Source organism: Pan paniscus, chromosome 9 (assembly GCF_029289425.2).
Source record: "Pan paniscus chromosome 9, NHGRI_mPanPan1-v2.0_pri, whole genome shotgun sequence".
Taxonomy (NCBI): Eukaryota; Metazoa; Chordata; class Mammalia; order Primates; family Hominidae; genus Pan; species Pan paniscus.
In genome coordinates, this window is record NC_073258.2 from 106,799,049 (window position 1) to 106,825,692 (window position 26,644).

General features: G+C 36.0%; 1 protein-coding gene across 5 annotated transcripts; it reads right to left on the minus strand.

Moving 5' to 3' along the window:
- Positions 1–293: 293 nt before the first annotated feature.
- On the minus strand, positions 294–26,633 carry KBTBD3 (kelch repeat and BTB domain containing 3). Of its 5 annotated transcripts, none has more exons than XM_003828355.5 (4): positions 26,494–26,633; positions 25,693–25,893; positions 8,065–8,309; positions 294–3,646 (listed from the first exon to the last, which is right to left on the minus strand). In XM_003828355.5, the coding sequence occupies exons 3-4, from the start codon at positions 8,295–8,297 to the stop codon at positions 2,041–2,043; spliced, it is 1,839 nt and encodes a 612-aa protein (XP_003828403.1). In that variant the 5' UTR covers positions 8,298–8,309; positions 25,693–25,893; positions 26,494–26,633; the 3' UTR covers positions 294–2,040. The 5 variants fall into 5 exon arrangements, with proteins under 5 accessions (XP_003828403.1, XP_008951992.1, XP_034789508.1 ...); XM_008953744.4 differs by having other exon boundaries at positions 25,690–25,893; XM_034933617.3 differs by lacking the exon at positions 8,065–8,309.
- Between the last annotated feature and the right edge of the window lie 11 nt (positions 26,634–26,644).

The following is a 26,644-nucleotide window of genomic DNA, read 5'->3' on the forward strand; positions in this document are numbered from 1 at the left end:
CAGAAGTAAATGGATGGCAATCACTGAAAATGATTAAAAAGTAACCCACGGTAATTATTTAAAAAGAAAAAACTAGGGCAGAAAACCTTCTGCATTAGAAAATGTATTAAATCAAATGCAGAGGAAGCCACCTAGGCTTTGATAACAAGAATGTTTCTGGAAACATTAGCATAAAGCAAAGGCCAATCAGAACAGTAGTGGAAATCAAGAAGATGATACAACAATGAAGTAATATCAAAAAGGGATTTGATTTTGGGTTTCTCCTTTCTGAAATAGATGAACAATTCCTAAAGTCAGTGATGAAAACAATATTTATTTTAAACATACTCTATTAATATATATCCTTAAATTAACAATTCAGTAAATGCACATATAGGCTACTCACTGTGTTATGGTCTTTCTCAAATAATTTGTTTTCAAAGCCACACACACACAAACAAAAGCCTCCACTGAATTTTCCTTTTTCAAATACACAAAGTTCAGAGCCAACTACTCATGTGCTTAGATAAGAAGGCCACCAATAAATATGTCATCTAATCAGGAACAGTCCTTGATTTTTAAACTTCATGAAAATGTACTCTGATATTCCATTCTGTTTTGAAAAATACATTTGGAACTTATCGTTGCATAAATTTATATGATAAAATAAGAGAATCTTCATTTAGGTATATTTATACTTAGGAACACACTTTTAAAGAATGTGCACATTTGAGAAAGATTAACATTTACAACTGAGTGTAGAAAACTACATTTGGTTCCAGAGAAGTACAATCTACACATTACCTGAGATGTAAAGTAGGGGTCTTAAAACCCAAAATACCTTTATCTTTTAAACTGATTAAAGAAACATATACTCTTGGAAGGCAGAATCACCTACCTGAGAACAATGACAACAGTACTCTTACATTGTGTGGGTTAAAGATCAAACATCTTAACAGATGCAGGTTGTGAATACTATTATCAATATCAAAAGCCAAGTCATTTTTTTAATTTAGAAAATAATTCACTAAGAATAATTTACTGAAGTAGTAAACCAACATAGTGCTTTATAGTTGGTATACATCATCACAGAAAATTGATATGGTACTAATTTAAATCCTGAAATGTTTTATGTAGCTCAAATTTGGATAAAGCTTAAGAAATGCCATAATAATGATCCACTTAATTAGAGGTCAATTTTCTATGTCCTTAATTAGGCTGGAACCTAGCAATGATACATAAAAAGTATTTTAGTACTACCATCCCAGAATCCAAAAATTTCCAATTGAGGGTTACATGTTAACATAAACTCAGGCCAGGTGTAACTTAGAACTACTAATTAAATCCAGAATGTTAATTTACTAAGATTGAACCAGAAAATGAGAGGGGGGGAGGAGAGAGAGAGAGAGAGCTAGAAATTGAAACCAACTGACATTGAAAACTAATCAGCAATTTTTAAAGCATTTAAGTAACTGCTAATGGCATTATAACATGGTACATTACGTTTTTAATGAAAAAATGAGTCATTAAAAAAAGTTAAACTATGTTTAGTGTACTATTTATAAAGCTGGGAGAATTATTTCTGAACTAAAAAAGGGTAAAAAGGGTACCTAAAAGAAGTTAACCAATCATCACAAATGATAGGAATTCAACAACTCATACCTGCAGTAACAATATTCTCACCTCTGATTTTTTACTTCATATAAGATACAGTGTAATTCATTTTTACTCTCTCTAGAGGTTTCTCCCATCTAAACAGTACAAATCTTTTATGGACAGAGTACTTTAAAAATCAAAGTGTCAGAGTCTATGATTTGTAGTTTCATGTGAAAATACTAAGTATTCTGGATTCCCCAAGGTTAAATTATATTCAGTATAATTTTTGGTAAAATATATTTTGTATTTTAAGTTTTTGGAAACTGTTTATTCATATATGGTGTACATACATAATAACTAAAAGCAGGAATGTTTTATTTCATTAAGATGTATAGATCTTTTTACCTATCATTTTGGTTAACAAATTTACTTTAGGTTACTAGAACTGGACTCGTTTTAGAATGTTCAAGCACATAGATTAGAAAACCATGGGTCTCTGTATTTATTAAACTGAATCACCTGGCAGTAAAATTCTGTTAAGGCTCTAGGCATTGGTGAAACTTCTTCCCATTCAGACCTGTTGCTGTGGTAGACCTGCACTTCATCTGTGATTTCATCTGGTGCATAATCACCACCTAATATATAAATTTTATCTTCAATTCCAATTGCACCTGCATTAAAGCCTGCACACTCAAAAGATCCTTCGCCTTTCCAAACACAAGTGTCTGGACAAAAACTATAAACCTTATAGGTGGAAAGGTCACATATATACAGTGTACAGTTTACTGGTACAGCTTTAATTAATGTTGCATGAAAAAATTGCCCAAACTCTGCTACTAGTTCAGACCACTGATCAGTTGTAGCATTGTATTTAAAAAAGCAATCAAGTGATGGGTTAAAAGCATCTGTAATCTCTACCTCTGATCCAAGAACATAAATTACATTTTGGCACGTGCTTGCTTCTGGATAGTATATGCCTCTGGGTAATGGGCTAACAGATATCCATTCTTTGGAAAGAGGATTGTAAGACTCAACATCTAAGAGACTTTTAATGTCCCGGGATCCTCTAGTTTTTCCACCTATGACAAATAATCTATCGAGAGCCATAACTGATGTATGCATGGTTCTTGGTGTTTTCATAGTTGATACCAAGAAGAAATCATTTTTCACTGGACAGTAGCACCAGGTTTGATCAGTGGCATCATGATATGACTCGGCAATATGCAGTCGAACCGTTCGACAACATTTCCCTTTGCAACCACCTGTCAAGAATATTTTCTCTCCGTAACTCGAAAGACTAGATCCTGGCAAATCAATCAGGTGTGATTGCGGCAGTATTTTCCATGAATCAGATTTAATGTTATAGCAAAATGTATATTGATTTTCTCCATTTTCCTCAGTTTTGTGAATGAATATGTATTTCTCAGTTGTGGATGGTCGAGCATCAGGGAAGAGTCCACCAGAACCTTGCACACACTTAATTGCATCCATGATTATGTCAAAACAGTTTGTGCTTTTGAGTAAACTCTCTTCATTGAACAGACAGTCCTGAAGTGTCTCCTCAGATAACTGATGTAATCTCACTTTTTCAATCAAATGAGGCAGATACTTTTGCCTTGATTCTAAGTTATGTTTAGTCCAACTAAGGACAACTTTCAGTACCATTTCTTCTTCAGGAACATTTAATTCATCTGATTCCAGACATTTCTGTAGTACTCCAAAATTCATCTCTAAGAAATCACTGGATTTAAATAATAAAGAAAAGTGATGTTGTACAAAGTGTAATGCATGATCAAACAAACTGGTGGAGCCATAGCTATCTGATATAGATAATAACTGTAAACAATTGACAAGATTAATACTTTTTATTAAAAAGTCACTGCAAGCTTTGGATAGGAAGGAAACTTGAAGAAATGATGACAACTGGAAGAACATTTCCACATTATCATCTGTTATTTTTGTTTTTCCAGTATAGGCATAATCGAGAAATGCTTTTACTGCTTTGGAGGACAAATTAGTAATGGTAACACTTCCATCATCTCTTTCTTTCATGTTTACTTCAAACATAGCCCTGCAAAAATAAAGAACACAGAAAAACAGCAAGAATATTTTATTCCATAATTATTTTCAATATTACCTTAAAGAGGTTTCCTTACTCTTGACTTAAATATATTTATAAAACCATATTTTAATTGCCTCCTAATTAATATCTAGAATAATTATATAACATATTATTTATCTGCCAACAAACATATTACAAAATGCCTATATTACAGAAATGTACATTACAGCTGAGCTATAGCAACTAATAAAGACTATAAAAAGATTCAAATTTTGTATACTTGTTTATTATTAATACTATTGGGGCAAAATCTTGCTGATGGCCAAATTTCTTTATTTATGGATTAATTAGTAACAGCTGTGCTGGTGATAACTAAAATTACTTAAAATATAATTATTTAGGGCTTAGGATTTAAAAGTGTCTTTCAAATTCATCTTTGATTTCACATTAATGAAACAGAAAAGAGTACAGTAAGATACCTGATGTCTCCAATGACTCTATTGGGCGGGGAAAATTCACCAAATAAGATACATGTCTAAAAAGATATTTTATACAGTTCTTTAGGAGAAGGGGAATGTGATTTCCTAAAACTAAACAATAACAGTGTACCACATCAAGCAAAAAGGTGAAAAAAAGAAAAGTTTGGTAATAGGCACTGAGAGATGGAGATAGGCCCCCAAATTTGAATAATTAGACCAGCTTGAAAGTTCTTCATAATAAGTTTTGTTTTATTGCTACATGGTAAAGTTGACAGAATCTAAGGAACTGAGAATTTCTTTGGCTCAGTTTAGGTAAAAACATAAATTATTTGGAAATGTATGGGCATGGAACAAAATGTATTTTACTATTGGTTCTGGTTTAATAATGATTTGTATTTGTGCCAGTATTGTCCAGGATGTCTTTCTGAGCAGTGTTCCTAGTTGCCCAAAGTATTCTAGGGTAAAACCAATTTACTTATCAGAGTCTACTCAAGAAGGTAATGAAATTTATTTAAAAAGTACAACATCCAACTGAAAAATATGAGGGGACTTGCAAAATGTTACACATTATGCAGGGTTTTTTAGTAATGTGTATCAATAGAAATATTAACCTGTGATAATAATTATATGGATTATTAAGACATCTACAGCAGTTTAGGATAATATTAAGAGTCCATGTAGCCCAGCTGGCTATATGGTCCATAGGGCCCAGCTGCCAGTGTATGTAGCCACTGCCACTTATTAGCTGTGTGGCCTTGGGGAGGTGACTTAACTTTATTGTGCTTCAAATTCTTCATCTGAAAATGCAGGTAACTGGTAGTATCTATGTCATTGGGTGCTGAGAAGAATAAATGGGTTAACTGATGCAAAGTATTAGCTTTTATTGGTATCATTATTTTAAAAAATGTTTTCTATCAGATTTGATGTATTTATAATTTACTATCGGCTTCCACATTTTCTTTGAGAAGACACATGTAAGATTATATTTCTATATTTCATTCTATTCATCTTAAAGTATCCAGTTAACATCTATCTCCAATTTGCCATCTTATCATAAAGTATGTATAAAACGTGTGTGATTCCTTTTCAATTTCTTGTCTCCAATGACATTCCATCTCAGTAATAATTTTTGTTTTCCAAAAACATTGTAAGAGGGATATTTTCATGCATTGTGCACTTTTCTGACATTTTTATTTTACATTTTCAGTATTCCATTGAGTGAGTTTGATCATATTGTGAATTAGCAGCATTATAGGAGAGTGTAAATTGTCAAATGTCTATTACATATGTACATATTTTAATGTGAATTATGTACTCATTTAATAAAGTACTATATGTAATAAAGGATCTGATATTTTTGTTATTTAAACCAGGTAGAAAACTTTAAAAATACATTGTTCTAACAGTAATTTTAAAAACTAAAAGCAGACCTATAAAAAACTAGCAGTAAGCTGAACAAAGAAATATGTGCAAAAATTATATGTAAATTGAATAAAAAATAGCATCAAGAAGAGTGCAGGTCTATAAACTGAAATGCCTACATAAGAGTATTTTATTAGCATGAAAACATCACAGGGAAATCAAGCTGTGTGTTCACACCAGATTATTTATATTTTTGCTAGGTTTAGAAATAATAATCATAGCAGCTAATATTAACTGAATGTAGTAGGTACGGTGCTAATTATCACTTATATGTTATTTCATTTAAGCAATATAATAATTCTATGAGTTAAGTCCCATTTTTATAATCCTACTTTTTTACAAATGAGGAAACTGAGGCCTGAAGGGGTTAAGTAACTTGCCTAATAAAACATGTCTAGTAAATGGTAGAGCTTGGATTTAGATTTAGGGCATATGTATTAAGAGGCCCACTACTTAACCATTGTACCACATAGCTTCCTGTGATGAAGAGGGGACCTGAAGGATATGGGGGCAGAAAAGAGTTACATGGAAGAAAAGTTAGGTTATAAGAGAGGAGGGAAGACACAGGTGGAAATAAGAATGGCAGAGTATAAGACAGTAAGGGCCCCAGTGAAGTTCAAAGAACAACTTTGATTACCTGAGAGAAGAAATAAAAAGAATAGATGAAGACATATAGTCAAATTAGGCAAACAGCTAGTTCAAGACTGTTGTAGCCTCCATGGCCCCAGTAAACTGTGCTGCAGTACTAAGCCATTGCTCCCAATTTCAAAGCAAGAGCCCCTACAGGAACAGGTGTTTAGCAGGAAGTATGTATCAGTAAATGTTTGTTGAATGAAATCTAGCTTGTAAGATTTACTCTATAGGCAATAAGGATGAGATCTAATTAGATGGTGGTAAAAAAAAAATAAGGGTTAAATTGAGGATTCAAAATAGTATAAATTAACTTGCATATAAAATATGCATCTTAGTATTTCTATATCTTAAACCTTATTTTTTAATCAAGTTTATTGGAGATTTAAACCCTGCTTAATTCAAATTAAAATTACTTCCACAAATGAACATAATGCAAAATATTGCAATTAGGATTTAAGTTTATTGTAGTATAACTAGGAAAGCTGAAGATCAGGGTTTCACCAAAAGGGGCTTGTCTATTGACCAAGAAGCCTCACAGGATAGTACTACCTTGATACAATTAACACAGTAATTGCAAGGTCATGTGTCTGACCCTTAACCTCGCAGAATTGGAAACCTGCTGTCATCATAGTGATTACTGCAGTGTTATGAACAGGACATTCTCTTTAGGGTGATCTACATGGGAAACCGAATTATATTCAGAAGGTTGCTTAGAATTAGAACAAGCTGAGTGCTTTCAAGAAATGCCTTATAGCTAAGAAGTACTTTTCCCTAATATAAGGAGAGGATGATTTGCTAAGGAGAGGATAAATTTTTAAATCGGTTAGAGCCTCCTCTCCCCGTAATACATGAATACAACATAGGATGGAAATTTTCCTTTCTCTCAGAGTTATTTTCTTCAAATTTTGCTTCCATTTTTGTTCAACCTGTCGTCTTCTTTTTCTAAAATAATACAACACAGGGATCCCCCAAACAAAGCTGACACCATCAAAAAAATTTCTTCTGTCCCAGAGTAGTTCAAGGGATTAATGTTCCAGAGAACTTTGGGAAATGCTGACCTGGGAAGACCTATACGTTAAAAAAAGGTAGTCTTAAATTCTCTCCTACTAAAAAATCATGGCCCAGCGCAGTGGCTCACACCTGTAATCCCAGCACTTTGGGAGGCCGAGGTGGGCAGATCACGAGGTCAGGAGATTGAGACCATCCTGGCTAACACGGTGAAACCCCGTCTCTACTAAAAATACAAAAAATTAGCCGGGTATGGTGGCGGGCACCTGTAGTCCCAGCTACTTGGGAGGCTGAGGCAGGAGAACGGCTGGAAGCCAGGAGGCGGAGCTTGCAGTGAGCCGAGATCGCACCACTGCACTCCAGCCTGGGCGACAGAGCGAGACTCCCTCTAAAAAAAAAAAAAAATCATTAGTTAATCTTGGTTCTAATTAGGTTTTTTGTTTTTGTTTTTTTGAGATGGAGTCTCGCTCCATTGCTCAGGCTGGAGTGCAGTGGCGCGATCTCAGCTCACCTAACCTCAGCCTCCTGGGTTCAAGCGATTCTTGTGCCTCAGCCTCCTGTATAGCTGGGATTACAGGCGCACGCCATTGCGCCCGGATAATTTTTGTATTTTTAGTAGAGACGGAGTTTCACCATGTTGGCCAGGCTGGTCCTGAAGTCCTGACCTCAGGTGATCCGCCCACCTTGGTCTCTTAGGATGTTGGGATTACAGGCGTGAGCCACCGTGCCCAGCCTAATTAGGTTTTGGTTTTTTTTGTTTTTGTGTTTTTTTTTAGAATTAAAAATTACTGTTGCATGTTCTTGTGGGGGAAAACTTGAGTGCAGTATAAAATAGAACTTAATTATCCAAATCATAAAATCTGAGGCATAGACAAGGTAAAGTACCTGAAAAAGTCACTGCATGCTGCTAACACACAACGATGACACGGGATTATTTCATCTTTCATAATTATTTTGAAATCATAAAAGACATTTTGTTCTCTAAAATTCTGTAGTACACTTAAGATTTTTTGTCCATGATCTTCTGATACAAGGAAATTGTTTTTCTTCTCAGATGGAATTCCATTACAGGTGCTTCGTTGATTGAAAGCATATGAATTATCCATAGCCAATTCCATATGTCCTTAGAACTAGAATAAAAAAAAAATCACCGATGTAGTAGAGACCTAATGCAAGTTTCAGACTCCAAAATTTGCCCTCTTGATGGCAAATACACAAAAATAACCACTAAGAAAAATAATAAGACAGTAAAACTTGTTTTAAACATTTGTTTTCCTGACATTTAATATTAAATTCCTTTTGAATTTTCATAAATGTTGAGCTCATTGGAATAAAAGTATATTTTTCATAAGGGCTAACATTGAAGGCTATATAATTGTGTTAAATAGCAAAATGTACAAGTTGTATAAATAGCTTATATAGGATTTCACTACATGATTAATATTATTACTATACATAAGAGGTATTATTTCTAACATAGTTTTGAGTATATGCCCAACACAATCCCCCTCCTTTCCAATCCATTCTCTTCCGGTAACAAAGTAGCTGTTAAAATGCTGATCTTGGACCATAAACTATATGCCTTCTGAGGTTAGACTTTTACAAGATAGTTGGTTGAAAAAGATCAGTGTTAGATTGCATTAATTAGTTATGGCTTTAGTAAAGAAGAAAAAGGCAAGCACTTTTCCAAGTTGGGCTATTTAAAAGTAGAAAGGAAAATCGCATATATCTTAATTAAGAAAGATTTTTTAAACACGAGGTCAGAAATCCAAGATAGGTAAAGATCAGATAATTGTGAATATCATGAACTGCAAATTCGGCTCTAAACATAAAAGTTGCATCATCAAAAGCAAGGAAGTGGGAAACAGAAAGGAAAAGAGGATTGGGAACTTGGAGAACCAGACAAATAGAAAACCTTGATTCTACATTTCTGTTCCAGTTATCACCCTAAAATTAGTGGCTTAAGACAACAATTTATAATCTTTAATGGTCCTGTGAGTTTAGGTGATGATTCTTGCTTGGGAGCTTTCATACAACTACAGGCAAATGGCAGCTGTGGCTGAAGCCATCTGAAGGTCTGACTGGGTTACATGTCCAGTATGGTTTCCTCATTCACGTTTCTTATGATTCAGCTGGGATGGCTAGAAGAGATGGGGATCTTTCATCTTTTTTTTGTTTTTTTTTTCTGAGAACACTTAAATATTTATTGATTCATTTAAAAAGAAAAAATTTTATATGATTATATTCGATATATCTATTTAATACACATATTCATATATATCCATTTATATACATACCTATGTATATAACTATATATAACTACAAAAATATATAAATGGATAACTGTAAAATAACTATTTTCCAAAACAAAAAAAAAGTTTCTTGAGAAGGGTTACATTGTTTTATATTTTTGCAAATCTCTTTAACATCTGGCTTAATGGAAGACAACTAGATTCTCATATCTGCTTCTTTATTCAATCTTTTGTGAAATTGTATACCATGTGGGCACACATTTACAACCATCTGATCTTTGACAAACCTGACAAAAACAAGCAATGGGGAAAGGATTCCCTATTTAGTAAATGGCCCTGGGAAAACTGGCTAGCCGTATGCAGAAAACTGAAACTGGACCCCTTCCTTACACCTTATACAAAAATTAACTCAAGATGGATTAGAGACTTAAGTGTAAAATCCCAAACCATAAGAGACCTGGAAGAAAACCTAGGCAATACCATTCAGGACATAGGCATGGGCAAAGACTTCATGACTAAAACACCAAAAGCAATTGCAACAAAAGCCAAAATTGACAAATGGGATCTAATTAAACTAAAGAGGTTCTGCATAGCAAAAGAAACTAGCATCAGAGTGAACAGGCAACCTACAGAATGGGAGAAAATTTTTGCAATCTACCCATCTGAAAAAGGTCTAATATCCAGAATCTACAAGGAACTTAAACAAATTTGCAAGAAAAAAACAAACAACCCCATCAAAAAGTGGGCAAAGGATATGACACCTCTCAAAAGAAGGATATGACACTTCTCAAAAGAAGACAGTTATGCGGCCAACAAATATATGAAAAAAATCTCATCCTCACTGATCATTAGGGTTTTCTCTTTCTTAAGCACCCTCTCCAAGTGGCTAGCTGGTGCTTCTTCACAGCATGACAGTCTCAGAGTGGCTGGGCTTCTTGCCTGAAGCTTGGTTCTCCCAGAGCGGGTGTTCCAAGAGGCCTAGGTGGAAGCTAGATACTGGAGAACTAGTCCAAATTGTCCTACAGCATCAATTAAAGCTCCATTCCAGGACCAAGACAATCTACTGTTGTGCTATGCAATACAGTAACCATGAGCCATGTGTAGCTATTTAAATTACTTGTAAGTAAACAAAACTAAAAATTCAGGTCCCTCATTGCTCTAGCCACATTTAAGTGGTCAGTCATATGTGGTGTGATGAGTGACAATTTGTTTGGGACACAGAGTGCCCACATTTTTGGTTAAACATTACTTCTGGGTATGTCTGTGAGAGTGTTCTAGATGAGATTAACATTTGAATTGGTACACTGAGTAAAGCAGATTGTCCTCCCCACTGTAGATGTGCCTCAGCCTGTCTGTTGAAGGTCTGAATAGAACAAAAGGCTGAATAAGAAAGAACTCTTTCTTTCTGCCTGACTTCAAGCTGGAACTCAAACTGGAACTATACCATCAGCTCTCCTAAGTCTCCTGCTTGCTGACTACAAATCTTGGGTCTTCTCAACCTCCATAATCACATGAGCTAATTCCTTATAGTTTTTCTGTCTGTCTCTCTCCATATATATATATTACAAACACATATACAAATATATAGTAAAAATACCTATACATATGTATAGTACAAATACATATACATATATGTGTGTGTGTATATATATCCCTTTAGTTCTGTTTTTCTGAATAAGTCAGACTAATACATCTGCCTAGTGACTACTATATTATACAAAGCAAATATAAAACATTCTCATCATCACAGAAAGTTCCACTGGATAGCCATTACACTGTGTGGAAAAATAGCGTGCCTGTGTGAATGTGTGTGTGGCTGTGGAGGTGTGTATGTGCCTGTGTGCAGGAGAAAGTAATAGGTTGTAACTGGCAGTACTGCTGGAAATCTAAGTGACTTGTAGAAATCATTTTGTGTGTAGTGTTCTGAGTAACTATGAATAGGGAGACATATTAAAAATGAGAGTGGGTATCATGGAGGAAGAGAGATAATGAAAGGCTTGGAGGTTATTTCTGAGGAAAAGGAACTAGAGAAAACAAAACCAATGTGATGGATGAAGATTAGGGCAGAGAGATAGAGCAAGAGAGAGAGACAGTGAAAGATTGATTTATTATAAGCTCATGTGATAGTAGAGGCTAAGAAGTCCCAAGATCTATAACTAGTTAGCTGGATACCCAGGAGAGCTGACAGTACAGTTTCAGTACAAGTCCAAAGGCCTGAGAACCACAACAGCCAATGGTGTAAGTTTCAGTCCAAAAGCTGGCAAGCATAAGACCCAAGAGGAGTCAGTTTTTCAATTTGAGTCCAATGGCAGGAAAAGACTGATGTATGTCCCAACTCAAATAGGCAGGATAAATTTCCTATTACTCAGTCTTTTATTCTATTCAATTCTTCATTTGATTGGATAAGGCCCACCACACAGGAAAATCTGCTTTACTTGGTCTCCTGATTCACATGTTAATCTCATCCAGAAATATCCTTACAGACACATTCAGAATGTCTGACCAAATGTCTGGGCACCAGATGGCCCAGGCAAGCTTATAAATGAAATTAACTGTCATGACAGTTCAAATCTTGACTTAACAATGTTGATAACATATGACCCAGGATAGAAAAAGAGTATTTCAAATTACAGTGAGGCATAAAGACAATTATATATGGCTAATGTCCCAGGACTAATTCTTTACCTCACAAGGCATCTTCATAAGTCACTTGTAAGACTGTTTTTAAAATTATGCATGTTTTCTCTTCTTTTCTAATATTTATAAAATACACAGATGTGAAATATTAGTTTGTATAAAAATCAGACATCTTCCCAAGAGTATGATATAATGTTGTTAAATAAGATGGCTATTAGCCTGAGGTTACCCTCTGTAGCCAGCCCTCTTATGTAAGAGAACTGAAACTTAACTTGGAAACATTTATTGTAACTGACTTAAAAACCAAAAACCAAAAACAAGCCTTAGCCAATCACAAACAGCCAACCAACCTGCTGGTTACAAATAGGGAACTTCCATCAGACAATATCCAAATAAGGCAAATGCCTAGCCATAGTCAATCAGGTAATTTCTCTACTTTGTTTCCATGTTCAACCTATAAAAGCTTGCCGGTCACACTGCTGGAGTGGAGCTCTCTGAACCTCCTTCAGTTTTGAATGCTACCTGATTCATGAATTGTTCTTTGCTCAAACTCCGTTAAATTTTATTTATCTAAAGCTTTTATTTTAACAATGCGAAATGAAAGAAAAAGTAGGGCATTAGAATCAGGCTTGAGTTCCAATGCTGGTTCAGTATTTACTTGTGATATATTTGAGGTAAATAACTTCTAATTTTTTATTATTTTCATCATTTGTAAAATGCAGATAAACTATATCTATCTAGTTGTGTTGTTGAGAATATTTAAAAAAATACATAATTGGCTGGGCGCAGTGGCTCATGCCTGTAATCCCAGCACTTTGGGAGGCTGAGGTGGGCAGATCACACGGTCAAGAGATCGACACCATCCTGGCCAACATGGTGAAACCCCTTCTCTAATAAAAATGCAAAATTTAGCTGGGTGTGGTGGCGCATGCCTGTAGTCCCAGCTACTCGGGAGGCTAAGGCAGGAGAATCGCTTGAACCCGGGAGGTGGAGGTTGCAGTAAGCCGAGATCCCAACACTGCACTCCAGCCTGGTGACAGAGAGAGACTCTGTCTCAAAAAGAAACGTAATTTAGCATATAATGTGTGCAAAATAAGTGGAAGTTAAGGCTTATTTTCTAAGAAACTTAACAGAAAAGAGAAGCAAATCATTTAATTGACATTAATCAATAAGTTTACACTTATAAAATGGTGGAGGAAGGGACAAGAGAAGCAGCTCTCTAATAATTCCTAGGGCATAAGAGCGAAGTTGAACACAAGCGCTATCATTGCAAAGGTGTTTAATCTGGAGTGTCAGAATCAAAGGAAATAATAAAGAATTGGTGGGAGATTTGTGCCAGCCTCCCTAACTCCAAGATGATGAAAACAAATGTTTAAAAGAAATAGCCAGGGACCGGGAGTGGTGGCTCACCCCTGTAATCCCAGCACTTTAGGAGGCTGAGGCGGGTGGATCACCTCAGGTCAGGAGTTCAAGACTAGCCTGGCCAAAATGGTGAAACCCCGTCTCTATGAAAATACAAAAATTAGCCGGGCATGATGGCAGCTGCCTGTAATCCCAGCTACTTGAGAGGCTCACCGAGAGAATCGCTTGAGCCCGGGAGGCAGAGGTTGCAGTGGGCCAAGATCATGCCATTGCACTCCAGCCTGGGTGACAGAGTGAGGCTCTGTTTCTAAATAAATAAATAAATAAATATAAAAGGAATAGCCAGGAAGTATTTATACTATGCAAAAGGGCACGCAAAGCAGATAAACAGACAATATGATTGAAAACAGTCTATACTAGTTTGACAGAAATGTGTTAAAGCTGTGCAAAGGATCAAGGTGTCTTCTCAGTGTCACAGTGTAGCCAAGATGTTACTCCTGGTCTCATTCTCCAGTCTAGTGATGAGCTCGGGCATCCATAACCTATAATAGTATTGTAGGGAATCTCTATGGCCTGTCTAAAATAACTACAGAATCGGGTGACTCAGTCCAGATTGCATGGATGCCCCTTGGAATCGCTCTATATTTTCATCCACTAAAAGATATGGATTTAAATCCCTCTAATGTGATAGAGGAAGTTAGACACTGAGGATCAAAAGATAGGTTATCTCCTACAACCTTATATTCCACTGGATTTCTAAAAGTTCTCTGGAAGATTAGAATAATAGATGTTGGCAAGGATATTTGATCAACATGTAACATTCTAAAGAAGTAATTACTACCCCGTCCTCCAGGCTATCCAGTAGGGGAGACATGGGGAAAAGGATGTAGGGTAGATACTGAATATTTTTTTCACAATGGTTTTGTTAAAAAATACACAATAATTTTTGTATTTTTAGTAGAGACAGGGTTTCACCATGTTGGCCAAGATGGTCTTGATCTCTTGACCTCGTGATCCGCCCGCCTTGGCCTCCCAAAGTGCTGGGATTACAGGTGTGAGCCACCACGCCCAGCCTGTTTTTGTTCTATACACGATCGATATGTACACGTTATCTGTGGAGCACTTGCTACATACCCAGTGCTGGTCTAGATGGATTGAAAATATAGTGGAAAATAGAATTTGTGAATGACACAAAGTGAGCAAGGTATATGGTTGAGGAAGAATTCACATGGAACAGTGAGAGAAATAGAGGAAAACCAGGAGAGGCAGTAGAAACTAAGGGAAGAGAATTTCAAGTATGAAGTTGTTACCTATGTCATCAAAAGGTGATGGGAAAAAAGTCACTGATGATTTGGGGTAAAATAGGGAGAGAACAGATTAGAGTGGAGTTAAGTGGAAATAATGGGCACAATTTATAGACATTATTCTTTTAAAAAGTTCATCAAGGCTGGGCGCGGTGGCTCATGCCTGTAATCCCAGCACTTTGGGGAGCCGAGGCAGGTGGATCACCTGAGGTCAGGAGTTCAAGACCAGCCTGGCCAACGTGGTAAAACCCCGTCTCTACTAAAAATACAAAAATTAGCCAGGCGTGGTAGTGGGCACCTATAATCCCAGCTACTCAGGAGGCTCAGGCAGGAGAATCGCTTGAACCCAGGAGGCAGAGGTTGCAGTAAGCTGAGATCACACCACTGCACTCCAGCCTGGATGACAGAGCAAGACTGTCTCAAAAAAAAAAAAAAAAAAAAAATTCATCAGGTGGGGCCTAGAGGAGCATGTAGATACCAGGAAATTTTGTTTTGCTTTGGTATAGATGGGAGAAACTTGTGCATGTTAATACACTGAAAACAAAGGGCATATATGGAGGGAAATTTTGACAATGATCACAACAATCTAAATTCAATATCTACATCCACATCATAGAGCAAAATGTTTTGGACCTTTAAACCAATAAATTGGAGAACAATACTATACAGCAAAACTTCTATTTCTGTTGACAGGTAAACACTGATAGGCAAATAAATGGTTCCGTTTCTAGCCATTTATTTGTTTAGTTGTTTAGTGATATAATAAGAATGAAGGTACTGGGATTTATCATAAATAATTTATACAGTTATTTCATCCAACACTCATAATAATCCTTTAAGATTGGTATTAATAATTACTTTTTCAAACAGCAAATTGAGGCTCAGAGATTAAATAACATGCCTAAAAACATAAAACTAGTAGAAACATGCTTGTTCCACTAAATGTCCATGTTATTTCTGAAATGAATCATTCTGATCCTGGATTTTAATATCAAATGAAAGCTCAGAAAGCAATTTTAGTGCTTTTTAGATCCAACTATAAATGTACTTGTCAAAAGTTACCACAGCAATTTAAGATCATTCTTAATAAGGATGACATACATGATAATACTAGCTAATATTTGGTGAGCCAGTAAGCTGTGCCAGGCACTGGCCTACAGAGTTCACATAGTATTTGATTTGATTCTTAAAAATATAATCCCTATTAAAAAAAAAAACAAAAAGACTGTGCTTCCAGTAAGGTTTAGATGTATCTTTCCCTATTTCTCCTGCTAAGTACAAAAAAACAAAAACAACAACAACAACAATAACAAAAAACCCTGGAGGTACATATAAATATAAATAAACATATATATACATACATATGAAGACAAATAAATGAAGATGATGAAAAGTGGAAAGATGAAATCAGACTGACTAGTGATCTGAGGAACAACATATTGGTGAGTTCCCTGGGTTTTCCTTTTGCCTAGTATGTTCTAGATCCTACAAAAGCTGCAACCCTGATACACCAGTGGGCACACACACAAACAGCCCCCAAACTGCCCTCTTTAGTCACAGAACCAGAAAAGGAGCAACCTAACAAGACAAAGTTTTAAGGAAATAACCACTCCACCACAGCAGAAGACCACACAAAAAAATTCTGGCTCTATACCCACCCAAGCCTGCGAAGGTGCAACAGAGAGCCTAGAATTTCACTAATGACAGGCTATAATGAGGTGCTTCTATCATTCTCCTCCTATCCCCCCAACTAGAATGATATTGGAGAAGGCTAAATAATCATTAAAACATCTATGCAGGCCAGGCACGGTGGCTCACACCTGTAATCCCAACACTTGGGGAGGCCGAGGAGGGCAGATTACCTGAGGTCAGGAGTTCAAGACCAGCCTGGCCAACATGGTGAAACACCTCTCTACTAAAAATACAAAAATTAGCTGGGTGTGGTGGCGGGCACCTGGAGTGGTAGGCTCCCAGCTACTCAGGAGGCTGAGGCAGGAGAATTGCTTGAACCCGGGAGGCAGAGGTTGCAGTGAGCCGAGATCGTGCCACTGCACTACAGCCCGGGAGACAAGAGCAAAACTCCGTCAAAAAAAAAAAGGTCTATTCAAAGAGATAACATTCATAAGTCACTATAGCTAAATCAAAATTAAATTCTAAAAAAAGTTCAAGTAAGCCGCAGGAGACAAGACAGAAAAAACAGAAATAAAAATAGAATAAACAGAAAACAGAAAATAAATTACAGACTTCAATACTGACGTTGCAATAATTGCACTAAATGTAAGTGGTCTACATATACCAATTAAAAGATAGATTACCAGAGAAGATTAAAAAGTGACCCAACTTTATGCTTCCTACAAGTAAATTCACTTCAAATATAATAAGTAGGTTGAAGGTAAAAGGATAGGAAAAGATATACTATGCAAGCATTAATTAAAATAAAGCAGGCATGGCAATATAATTACAAGATAAAGTAGACTTGAGGAAGGGAAAGGAATATTATGTAATGCCCATCCACCACCAAGAAGACTAGCAGTCAAAAAATATATATGCACCAAATGATAGAGCTGTAAAATATGTGAAGCAAAAACTGATAAAACTGAAAAAAAATAGACAAATCCACTATTATAGCTGGAGACTTCAACACTCTTCTCTCTAAAATTAATAGAACTAGACGAGAAGTCAGTAAGCATATAGAGCTCAACAACACCATCAATCAACAGAATCTAATCAACATTTATAGAAAACTCCACCTAACAACAGCAGACTACATATTCTTTCACCACAATGAAATCAAACTAAAAATCAATAACAAAAAGATAACATAAACATCTCCACGCACTTGGAAACATAATAACACACTTCTAAATAATCCATGGATCAAAGAGAAAGTTTCAAGTGTAATTTAAAACATACATTGAACTGAAGAAAAACTAAAATACAATATATCAAAATGTGTATGATGCAGCTAAAATAGTGCTGAGAGGAAAATTTTTAGCATAAAGTGCTTACATTACTACAACTCACCCAATATGAAATAATTTGAACAGCCCTGTAACCATTAAGGAAATTAAATTTACCAAAAGTTTAAAGAAGAATTAATACCAGTTCTACACAACTTCTTCAAGAAAACAGAAGCAGAAGGAAGATTCCCAACTAATTTTATGAAGTGAGTATTACTGTGGTACTCCAGACAAAGACGGTACCCAAAACAAACAAACAAAAACCAAAATCCCACACTATGGACCAATATACTTCACAAATATAGACGCAAAAATTGTTTAAAAAATATTAGCAAAAAATCAGCAATATATAAAAGGAATTATACACTATGGCTAAGTAAGTTTATCTAAGGATGTAAGGCTGTTTCAATATTTGAATACCGATTAGTGTAATTCATCCTATTAGGCAGCTAAAGAAGAAAAAACACAAGACCATATCAATTGATGCATAAAAAGCATTTGAAAAAATACAACACCCAGTTATGGGGAAAACTCTTAGCAAAAGAGAAAGAGAGGGGAAAAGTTCCCCCTTCTCAACTTGGTAGAGAAAAATCTACAAAAAACCTATAGATAACATTATGCTAAATTATGGAGTGCCTTCCCCCTAAGATGAGGAAAACAGCAAGGATGTCCACCCTTACCACTGCTATTCATCATAGTTCACACTTATTTAGAAGTATATTATTCAGTTTCCAAGTGCATGTAAGCTCTAGCAAGCACACTAAAACAAGAAAATTCAATAAAAGGCATATACATTGGAAAGGACGAAACAAAACTGCCTCTATTTGCAAATTCCAAGATAGTCCATGTAGAAACCCCAAAGGAATCTACCAGAAAAAAACCTCATAGAACTAATCAGCAAGTTCAGCAATGCCACAGGACACAAGAGCATCACACGAAAATCAGTCATGTTTCTATATACCAGCAATAAACATATAGAAACAAAAATTAAAACAAAAACAAAAATTAAAAGTATAATAGTTCAAAAAAAAAAGAAGTGAAAGAAATACTTACGTATAAATCTAACAAAACATGCATAGGACTTGTATGCTGAAAAATATAAAATGCTAAAAAAAAAATCAAAGAAGACTAAAATGGAAAGACATGCCATGTCTGCAAATTGGAAAAGTCAACTTAATAAAGATGTCCCCTTAATTTCCTCCAAACTGATATAAAGGTTTAACACATTTTTTATCAAAATCCTGGCACAATTTTTTGTATATACAGATGAGATTACTGTAAAATTTATATGTAATGATAAAGAAAATAGAATATCTAACACAACCAAAAAGAATAATAATGAAGGAAGTATCAGTCTACCTGATTTCAAGACTTACTATAGCTATGGTAATCAATACTGTGTAATATTAGTGAAAGGAGAGACACATAGATCAGTGGAATGCAATATACAATTGAGAAGTAGCCCCATACAGTACAGCCAAGTGACTTTCGACAAAGGTACAAATGCAATTCAATGGAAGAAAAAGAATCTTTTTTAACAAAAAATGCTGAAGAAAATGGATATCCACAGGCAACAAAAAAATGAACCATGACCTATACTTCATACTTTATGTAAAAATTAACTCAAAACGGATCATAGATTTAAATGTAAAATATAAAACTTTTAGAGGCAAATACAGAAGAAAATCCTTGTAACCAGGGTCTCATTAATGAGCTCTTAGACATCAAAAGCATAACACATAAATGAAAAAAATTAATAGATTGGATTTTATATCAAAATTATATTTTTCCTCTGTGAAAGTCCCTTTATTTAAGAGGATGAAAAGACAAGCTATGAGCCAGGAAAAAAATATTTGCAAACTGAATCTAATAAAGAAATAATCTATAAAGAAATCTGAAAACTTACCAGTAAAAACAACAGACAATTCAATTTAAAAAATGCGCAAAAGGCACAAAGAGATATTTCACCAAAGAGAATATACAGATGGCAAATAAGCACATGAAAAGATGTTCAACATCATTAGTCATTATGGAAATGGAAATTAAGACTGCAATAAATATCCCTAACCATCTATCAAAATAGCTAAAATAAAATATAATGACACCACCAAATGCTTGAGGGCTTGCAGAGACACTGGATCACCCATACATTGCTGGTGGAAATAGTTTGGCAGTTTTTTAAAAAAACTAAACATACACATACCATATTACCCAAGAATCATGCTGCTGAGCATTAGAAATAAAAGCTTGTGTGTGTGCAATAGCCTCTACATGTTTCATAATGCTTCATTTGTATAGCCAAAAGCTGAGGGCAACCAAAATGTTGCACAATAGGTGAAAGAGTAAACAAATCATGGTACATCCATACCGTGGAATACTACTCGCCATTAAAAATGGACGAAGTGTTGATACACATAATTTAGATAGGTTACAGGAATCTACGCATGTGAGAAAATTACAAGAAACTATACACACACATTGTACCGATGTCAAATTCCTGGTTTTGATCTTTTACTAGAATTATGTATGCACCCATATGGGGAAACTGGGTGAAGGGTACATGGAAACTCTATCTTTACAACTTCTTGTGTAATTATTTTAAGATATTAAAAGATAACAAAAGATTAATCAATTCAGAAACTATTTTGATGTTCCAGCTTTCTTGCTCAAAACATAGAAAATGCAAATAAAACATAATTATTTAATTGGTATAAAATCATTCCTCTGTATTGTAAAATAAGTGGGAAATAAAACAGTAAAAAGGTGACTAAAGGAGATACTTCCAAAAGAATAAAAACTGTATTTCTGCATAGTGGCATAGGTCCTGAGAATATCAATTTTTAAAACTCTAACCACAAACACTTTTTAATTAACTTTATTGTCATGAAAATCATGTATGTAATTTAGATCTTGTGTTGGATTAAGTCAATTATTGAGCCTCATGGTTCATGAATAAGTGGACCACATGATGTAAACACAGTTATTTTTATTTCTATAAATAGTAACAAAAACAAGTTTTACTTGAAAATTTCAACTATCCTAAAATAATATAAAGAATCACAGATAGCTATTCACTTTTATAACACTGTTTTTAAAAAAAGTCTGCCATGTATATTCTATACAGAATGACAAATCTAAGGAGCTGAAAATTTCCATTTCTTAAATTTCATTTGAGTAAATCCTACTTGTATAAGTGTATTTTGCAAATAACAAAGAATATGACATTTGGAACTAGAGAAATAGTCCTAAATGGTTCATCACTTATTAGTGACTCCTACTTAGGCTCTCTGAGGCTTTGGCTTCCTCATCTGCAAAGTGGACACACCTATGACACTGGACTGTTGTGAGACTTAAATGATACAATGAATATTAAGTTAATATCGTCAAATTATATGTAAATATTAATGATTAAAATCAATAACATTATTAACAGTTAAACAATTCTCAATTCTTGGCAAAAGATTTATAAGGCAATTATTTTTCTTCAAATATTCTTCAAATTCAATTATGCTATTTCGTTGATTTTAAGACACAAATTTTTTCACACTTATCTGAAACTGACAGGCATCTTAAAATCACTCTGGTTGGGTAGTAGTCATGACATATTTGTCATTACATGTGTATTAAATTTGAAGAATGGATATCAGTGTGTTGGAAGAAAACCTTGGAGATAATAATGGACATTGGTTTAAGAAATGATATATCACTAATGCTCTAAACAGAGAATGATATTATGAAAATAAAACATGGACACAGAGACTCTGAGTTGAAAATCAATGAAAAGACACTTTGAATGTTAAGAAGTTTTAGGAATGCCTCAGCCAATTAATTTTGCTCATATTATTCTTTGTATGTAGGTGCAAGGGTGTTATATGATTTTTTTAAAAGGGGGCTCTTTGCATGAGTAGAAAAAATTCTTAGTGATAAAGAGTTGTGCCATAGTTGGCATATTTTTTCTTAGTAGTATATAAAATAGTGTACTTTTAAGATTACACCCCAGCTTCAATGAAACACCTTCCTGCCCAAAACACTGACTCAATTTTTTAAATGATTGTTATTCTTTTTTTTAAAAGCCTTCCATTAAAACTTGATTTAAAGAATTGAATGAATAAAGGTAGAAGAGTCAAGCCTAAGAACCAAGCCTTTGATAAAAATCATACGCCACTTGATAAAAGTAGAACGTTAAACTAAAGCTGTGCTCTGCCTGATCTGGGCTTTGATTTCACTGGGTCCTACAGTGATCTTAGTTTCGTCACTGATGTTTCAATATACAGCATGATTTCTGGCCTATTTTAGTAAATATTTATTATAGATGCTAAGTATATGACAAGCACCGAATTAAGCACTAGAGATATAAAGAGAATAAAAGACAGACATGGTCCCTGCTTTTTCCTTGTCCAGTATCTAGTGAAAATGACATAATAAATAAAGTAGGCAAATAAATAATTACAAATTTTTATAAGTACTGTGAAGACACAAGTAGGAAGTGGAAATAAAAATGAACAATGGGGCATTCAATTTCAGACAATAACAAAAGGGGTAACAGGGAACACTTATACAGTGCTTATCATGTGCCATGCTTTGTACTATATTTTTTGTTTGTTTTTTTGAGACAGGGTCTTGCTGTGTCACCCAGGATGGACTGCAGTGGCAAGATCACAGCTCACTGAAGCCTCAACCTCCTGGGCTCAAGCAGTCCTCCCACTTCATCCTCCTGAGTAGCTGGGATTTACAGGCGTGCATTAGCACACTCAGCTTTTTTTTTTTTTTTTTTTATTTAGAGATGGGATCTCACTATGTTACCCAAGTTGGTCTCAAACTCCTGGCCTTAAGTGATCCTCATGCCTCAGCCTCCCAAAGTGCTGTTGACTACAGGCATGAGCCACCATGCCTGGTCCCATGCTATATGTTTTACACATACTCTTTTAATCTTCAAAAAAAAAACTGGATAAAGTAGATACTTATCTTCATTTTACAAACAGAGAAAACAGGCTTTGATAATTTAAGTAATTTGGCTAAGATCATATAGCAAGTAAGCAGGGAGTTGGTATGTGAACTCAGTTTGGCTCAAGAGCCCTTGCTTTCAGCCACTACAATATTAGGGAAAGCCTTTCTGAAGTGTCATTTGAGAATTGAATGATAAGAAGGTAAGGGGTTAGTGAGAGAAATCACATATAAAGCCCTACAGGGGTAAAGGAGTCCTTCAGTTTTAGTAAATTAAAGGCGGCCAGTGTGGCTGGAGTAGTTAATGAAAGGAAGAGGGTCAGGAGATAGGGCTGCAGAAGGCAGTTGCTACCTCAGTCAGGATGCTATGGGTCACAGGAGCTGGGATTTTATTCTAAGTGAAATAGGAACGACTGATTACTTTAAATTGGACAGTGACATGACATCATTATTTTAAAAAATATTTTTCTAGCTAATATGTCAAGAATGAATTGAAAGGAGGTAAGAGAAGTAGGGTCCAAGTCATTCATTTATTCAACAAATATTAGTTTATGGAGTAACAAATAGTGTGGCAGGTACTATTCTAGATACTAGAAATACAGCTAAAAACAACACAGACAAGGTCCTCTACCCTGGAGTCTACTTTAGAATGCTGAACACCCCCCCCACACACACATACTCCTTCCTTCTCATACATTAAGAGCTTCTCCCACCCTACTAGACATTTTCCATTAGCATGCACATTCTAGTATCTTCCACCTTTAAACAAACATCAAACAAAAATCTGTCCTTTGACCTTTTATTCCCTCTAGCTACCATTCCATTTTTCTACTTCCTAAATCCAGAAAAACTTCTTTAAAGGACACTCTGTGGTAGCATCACCTCCATTTATCGTCTCAACCCACTACAATAAAATTCCTTTCTTTTACTCCATTAAAACTGCCCTTGTCAATGTCACCACACTACCATCTTGAAGCTAAATTCTCACTTCTCTCTCCTCATCTTATTTCACCTCTTAGGATAATTCACACTGTTAACTAGTCCTTGAAACACTCGTCTTTTAGTTTCTGTGCCACAACATTCTTCAGGTTTCCTACCTTGCTGGCCTCTCCTTCTCAGTCTAATTAGAGGGCAATGTAACATAAGAATTAAGGGCATAGATTTCTAGATTTAGCTCTGAAAGCAAGTTGTGCTTATGGCATAGAAGACATTGGAAGAGAGTGCTCCCCTTTCTCAGGCAGGCTAGAAAACTGATTAGTATTTCAGATGAAAAATGATGGTGGGTTATACTAGATTGTTAACAGTGGGAATAAAGAGAAATAAATGGATTTTTCTGTATTTTAGAAATAGAGCCAAAAACACTTGGAGATGGATTGGATATAGGGAGTCAAAGAAGAGCAGCATCATGGTTTCTTCCTTGAGAAACTGGTAGAATTATGGAGCTATTCAAATAAGTCTTGGGGGAAAAAAGAAGGGTTTGAGGTAGAATAAAGTTTGTGACCCAATAAAAAGTTAGTGAGTATATCTAAAAAACACCTAGACTTAGAGATGATCTCATCCGATGCCTTTCCATTGAAATTAATACCTGGAAGAGGTTATGTCACGCATAGGATCCTGTGTGACCAATGTCACACAGACAATTGGTGGTAGAGCTGGAAATAGAATACGAGTCCCTCAGAATCCTGCTAAGAAGCCACAGATCAGCACCAAGCAAGATGATCATTACAGACTGAGTGAGCCCCTATTACTTTAGTCCTCTTCTTCCCCTGACCAATGCAGTAAAAAATATTTTAATAAAATTGTTGGGTTCATTTAATATAGTTAAGCAAGTTATGAACTGCATATTTATATTTCCTTAATAAAAGTGAGGGAAGTAAAGGCAGATAGACTATAAAAAGCAGTGTTACCCTTGACAGTAATAAATCTATTGTGGAGTCATTAATAACATTTACTCATGTATACTATTTGTAAAAGGTATACATGACATTCCCTCTCAAGTACTGTACATTCTATTTTGCAAGATAACACACATGAAAATAATTCAGGACAATAGGAGAGACGTCATAAGGCAATACTAGAATAACTGCCAAATGAATTACATAAACAATACTGTTTTGGAAAAAGGTACTCTGAAGTAGGCCCTAAGAGAAGGTTTAAGCTAAGCTCTGGAGAATTTGTAGAACCACACAGGGAAGGGGATTAAACAAACCTATAAAATATGTTCACAGGGTGATAGGTTTGGGGCTGAGGTTTGGAAGTGGAGAGAGTAAGCTATTTTAGACTAGGTGAACAGAGACATTCTGTTTGGTATAAGATTTGAGCCTGAATGATACAGAGGAAACAAGGAATGTGATAATGGGAGAAGGGGAGAATATTCTAGATTCTAGACCAAGTACAAATAATCCCTACGTTACTGTCTGTGTATTAGGCTCCATAGATCTAATACACAGAGATCTTGCTCGATGGTAAAATAATGGGATATGAATTCCTGAATTTAAACAAATTCTCTTTCTGAGCTCATTGTCTCCATCAGTAATAACTAGTGCACAGAACATGTGCAATAACGTACACAGAAGTGTTTTGGAAACAGAAACGTAATGTATCAAAGTTATAAAAATCAGTTTAAAACGACAAGAAGGAAAGGTTATATGATTCTTAGTTAAAAATGGAGAAGCGAGTTATGATCATTGCTGATATGGGTATTAGTATCACTTACATATCTTTACACTGTCTCTTATTGTACTTTTTATGCGTATGATTTATTTGCCTTACCAGATTGTAAGCTCCCTGCAGCTGGTAAGCAGATTTTCAATATGGCAGCTGACACAGGCTTTTGGTTAGCTAAGATGATATATTAAGCCAATAATTCGTTTTACTGTCCTTTGGGGATCTGAATTTGTGTGTGTGTGTGCTCAGAATCCCATCTACTTTCGAGGGATTCGGGGGGCTTATGATATCACGAAAAGTTAATGAAGACAAGTATAGATAAAAACATAATAGAACCCATCTTAAATAGGACAGAAATCATAGGCAGGTAATTGTGTTAATTACTACCGCTGGCCTTTGGCTGATATTTCCGGACAGTCAGAGGAAGAAGGAAATCGGCTGAATCCCGCAGTACCGCACTTTAATCGACCTCCAGGTAGTCATTTACAGTCATCTGCAGAGACCAACTTTTCCCTGGACCAAAACCTGCAGGGCACTTGGATCGCGTGGGCTTTCATACGAGAGTCAACAACAGCCTACACGGAACAACTAAGGAAACAGACATATATCAATATGACCCTTCGCAAAGTCTGAGAAAATGAGCAAAGTTATTTACTTGTTTCTGCTGCTGTTAGAGCAAGGACCTCTGTCACGATGGAAACACTGATGCCTCAACAATGGAATCCTGTTTTCTCGCTAGTGCTCTAGCCCAGGCTTGGCAATAGCAAAACAGCACCTGGGTCGCTTCATCGCCCCAAATAAACAGCCAGCATTAGCTCAGCTGCTCGCTGGCAGCCTCGGATCCAGGCGGGGTCGGTGTTGCGCACTGGGGATAGTGCCTCTGCTCGGCCTTCGGAGGGAGGGTTTCAGGTAGGCTGCTGCTAAGGGTCGGGAGCGTACTGTGTGAGGGTGGGTCTTAGGCTGATGCGGATGGGGGCAGGGAAAGAAGCAACTCAGGGCTGATGCGTTGCACAACTGCAGGGGGCACCACTGCAGACCCCCTCCTAGAGATGGAAACCTCTCGTGCCCCGTACACGAAGCAGCTGAAGCCAAGGAAATTCTCTTCTCTGTGGGTCACAGGGGCCAACTAAGACCCTGAGAATAAGGGCTACCATCCCACTCCTCCCTCAGACCCCGGAGCTCACCCACCTGCAACTGCAGTCTCCGAAGTCTCCACCCCAGTCTCCCTGCCTCCAGAGGACTGGTTGCGATTGGCCTGCACCGCTGTCCCGTTAACTCTTCCGCAAGTGTGAGTGGCGTAACTGTCGGGCTCTTGGCCTTGGTCCCGCCCTTCGCTCGC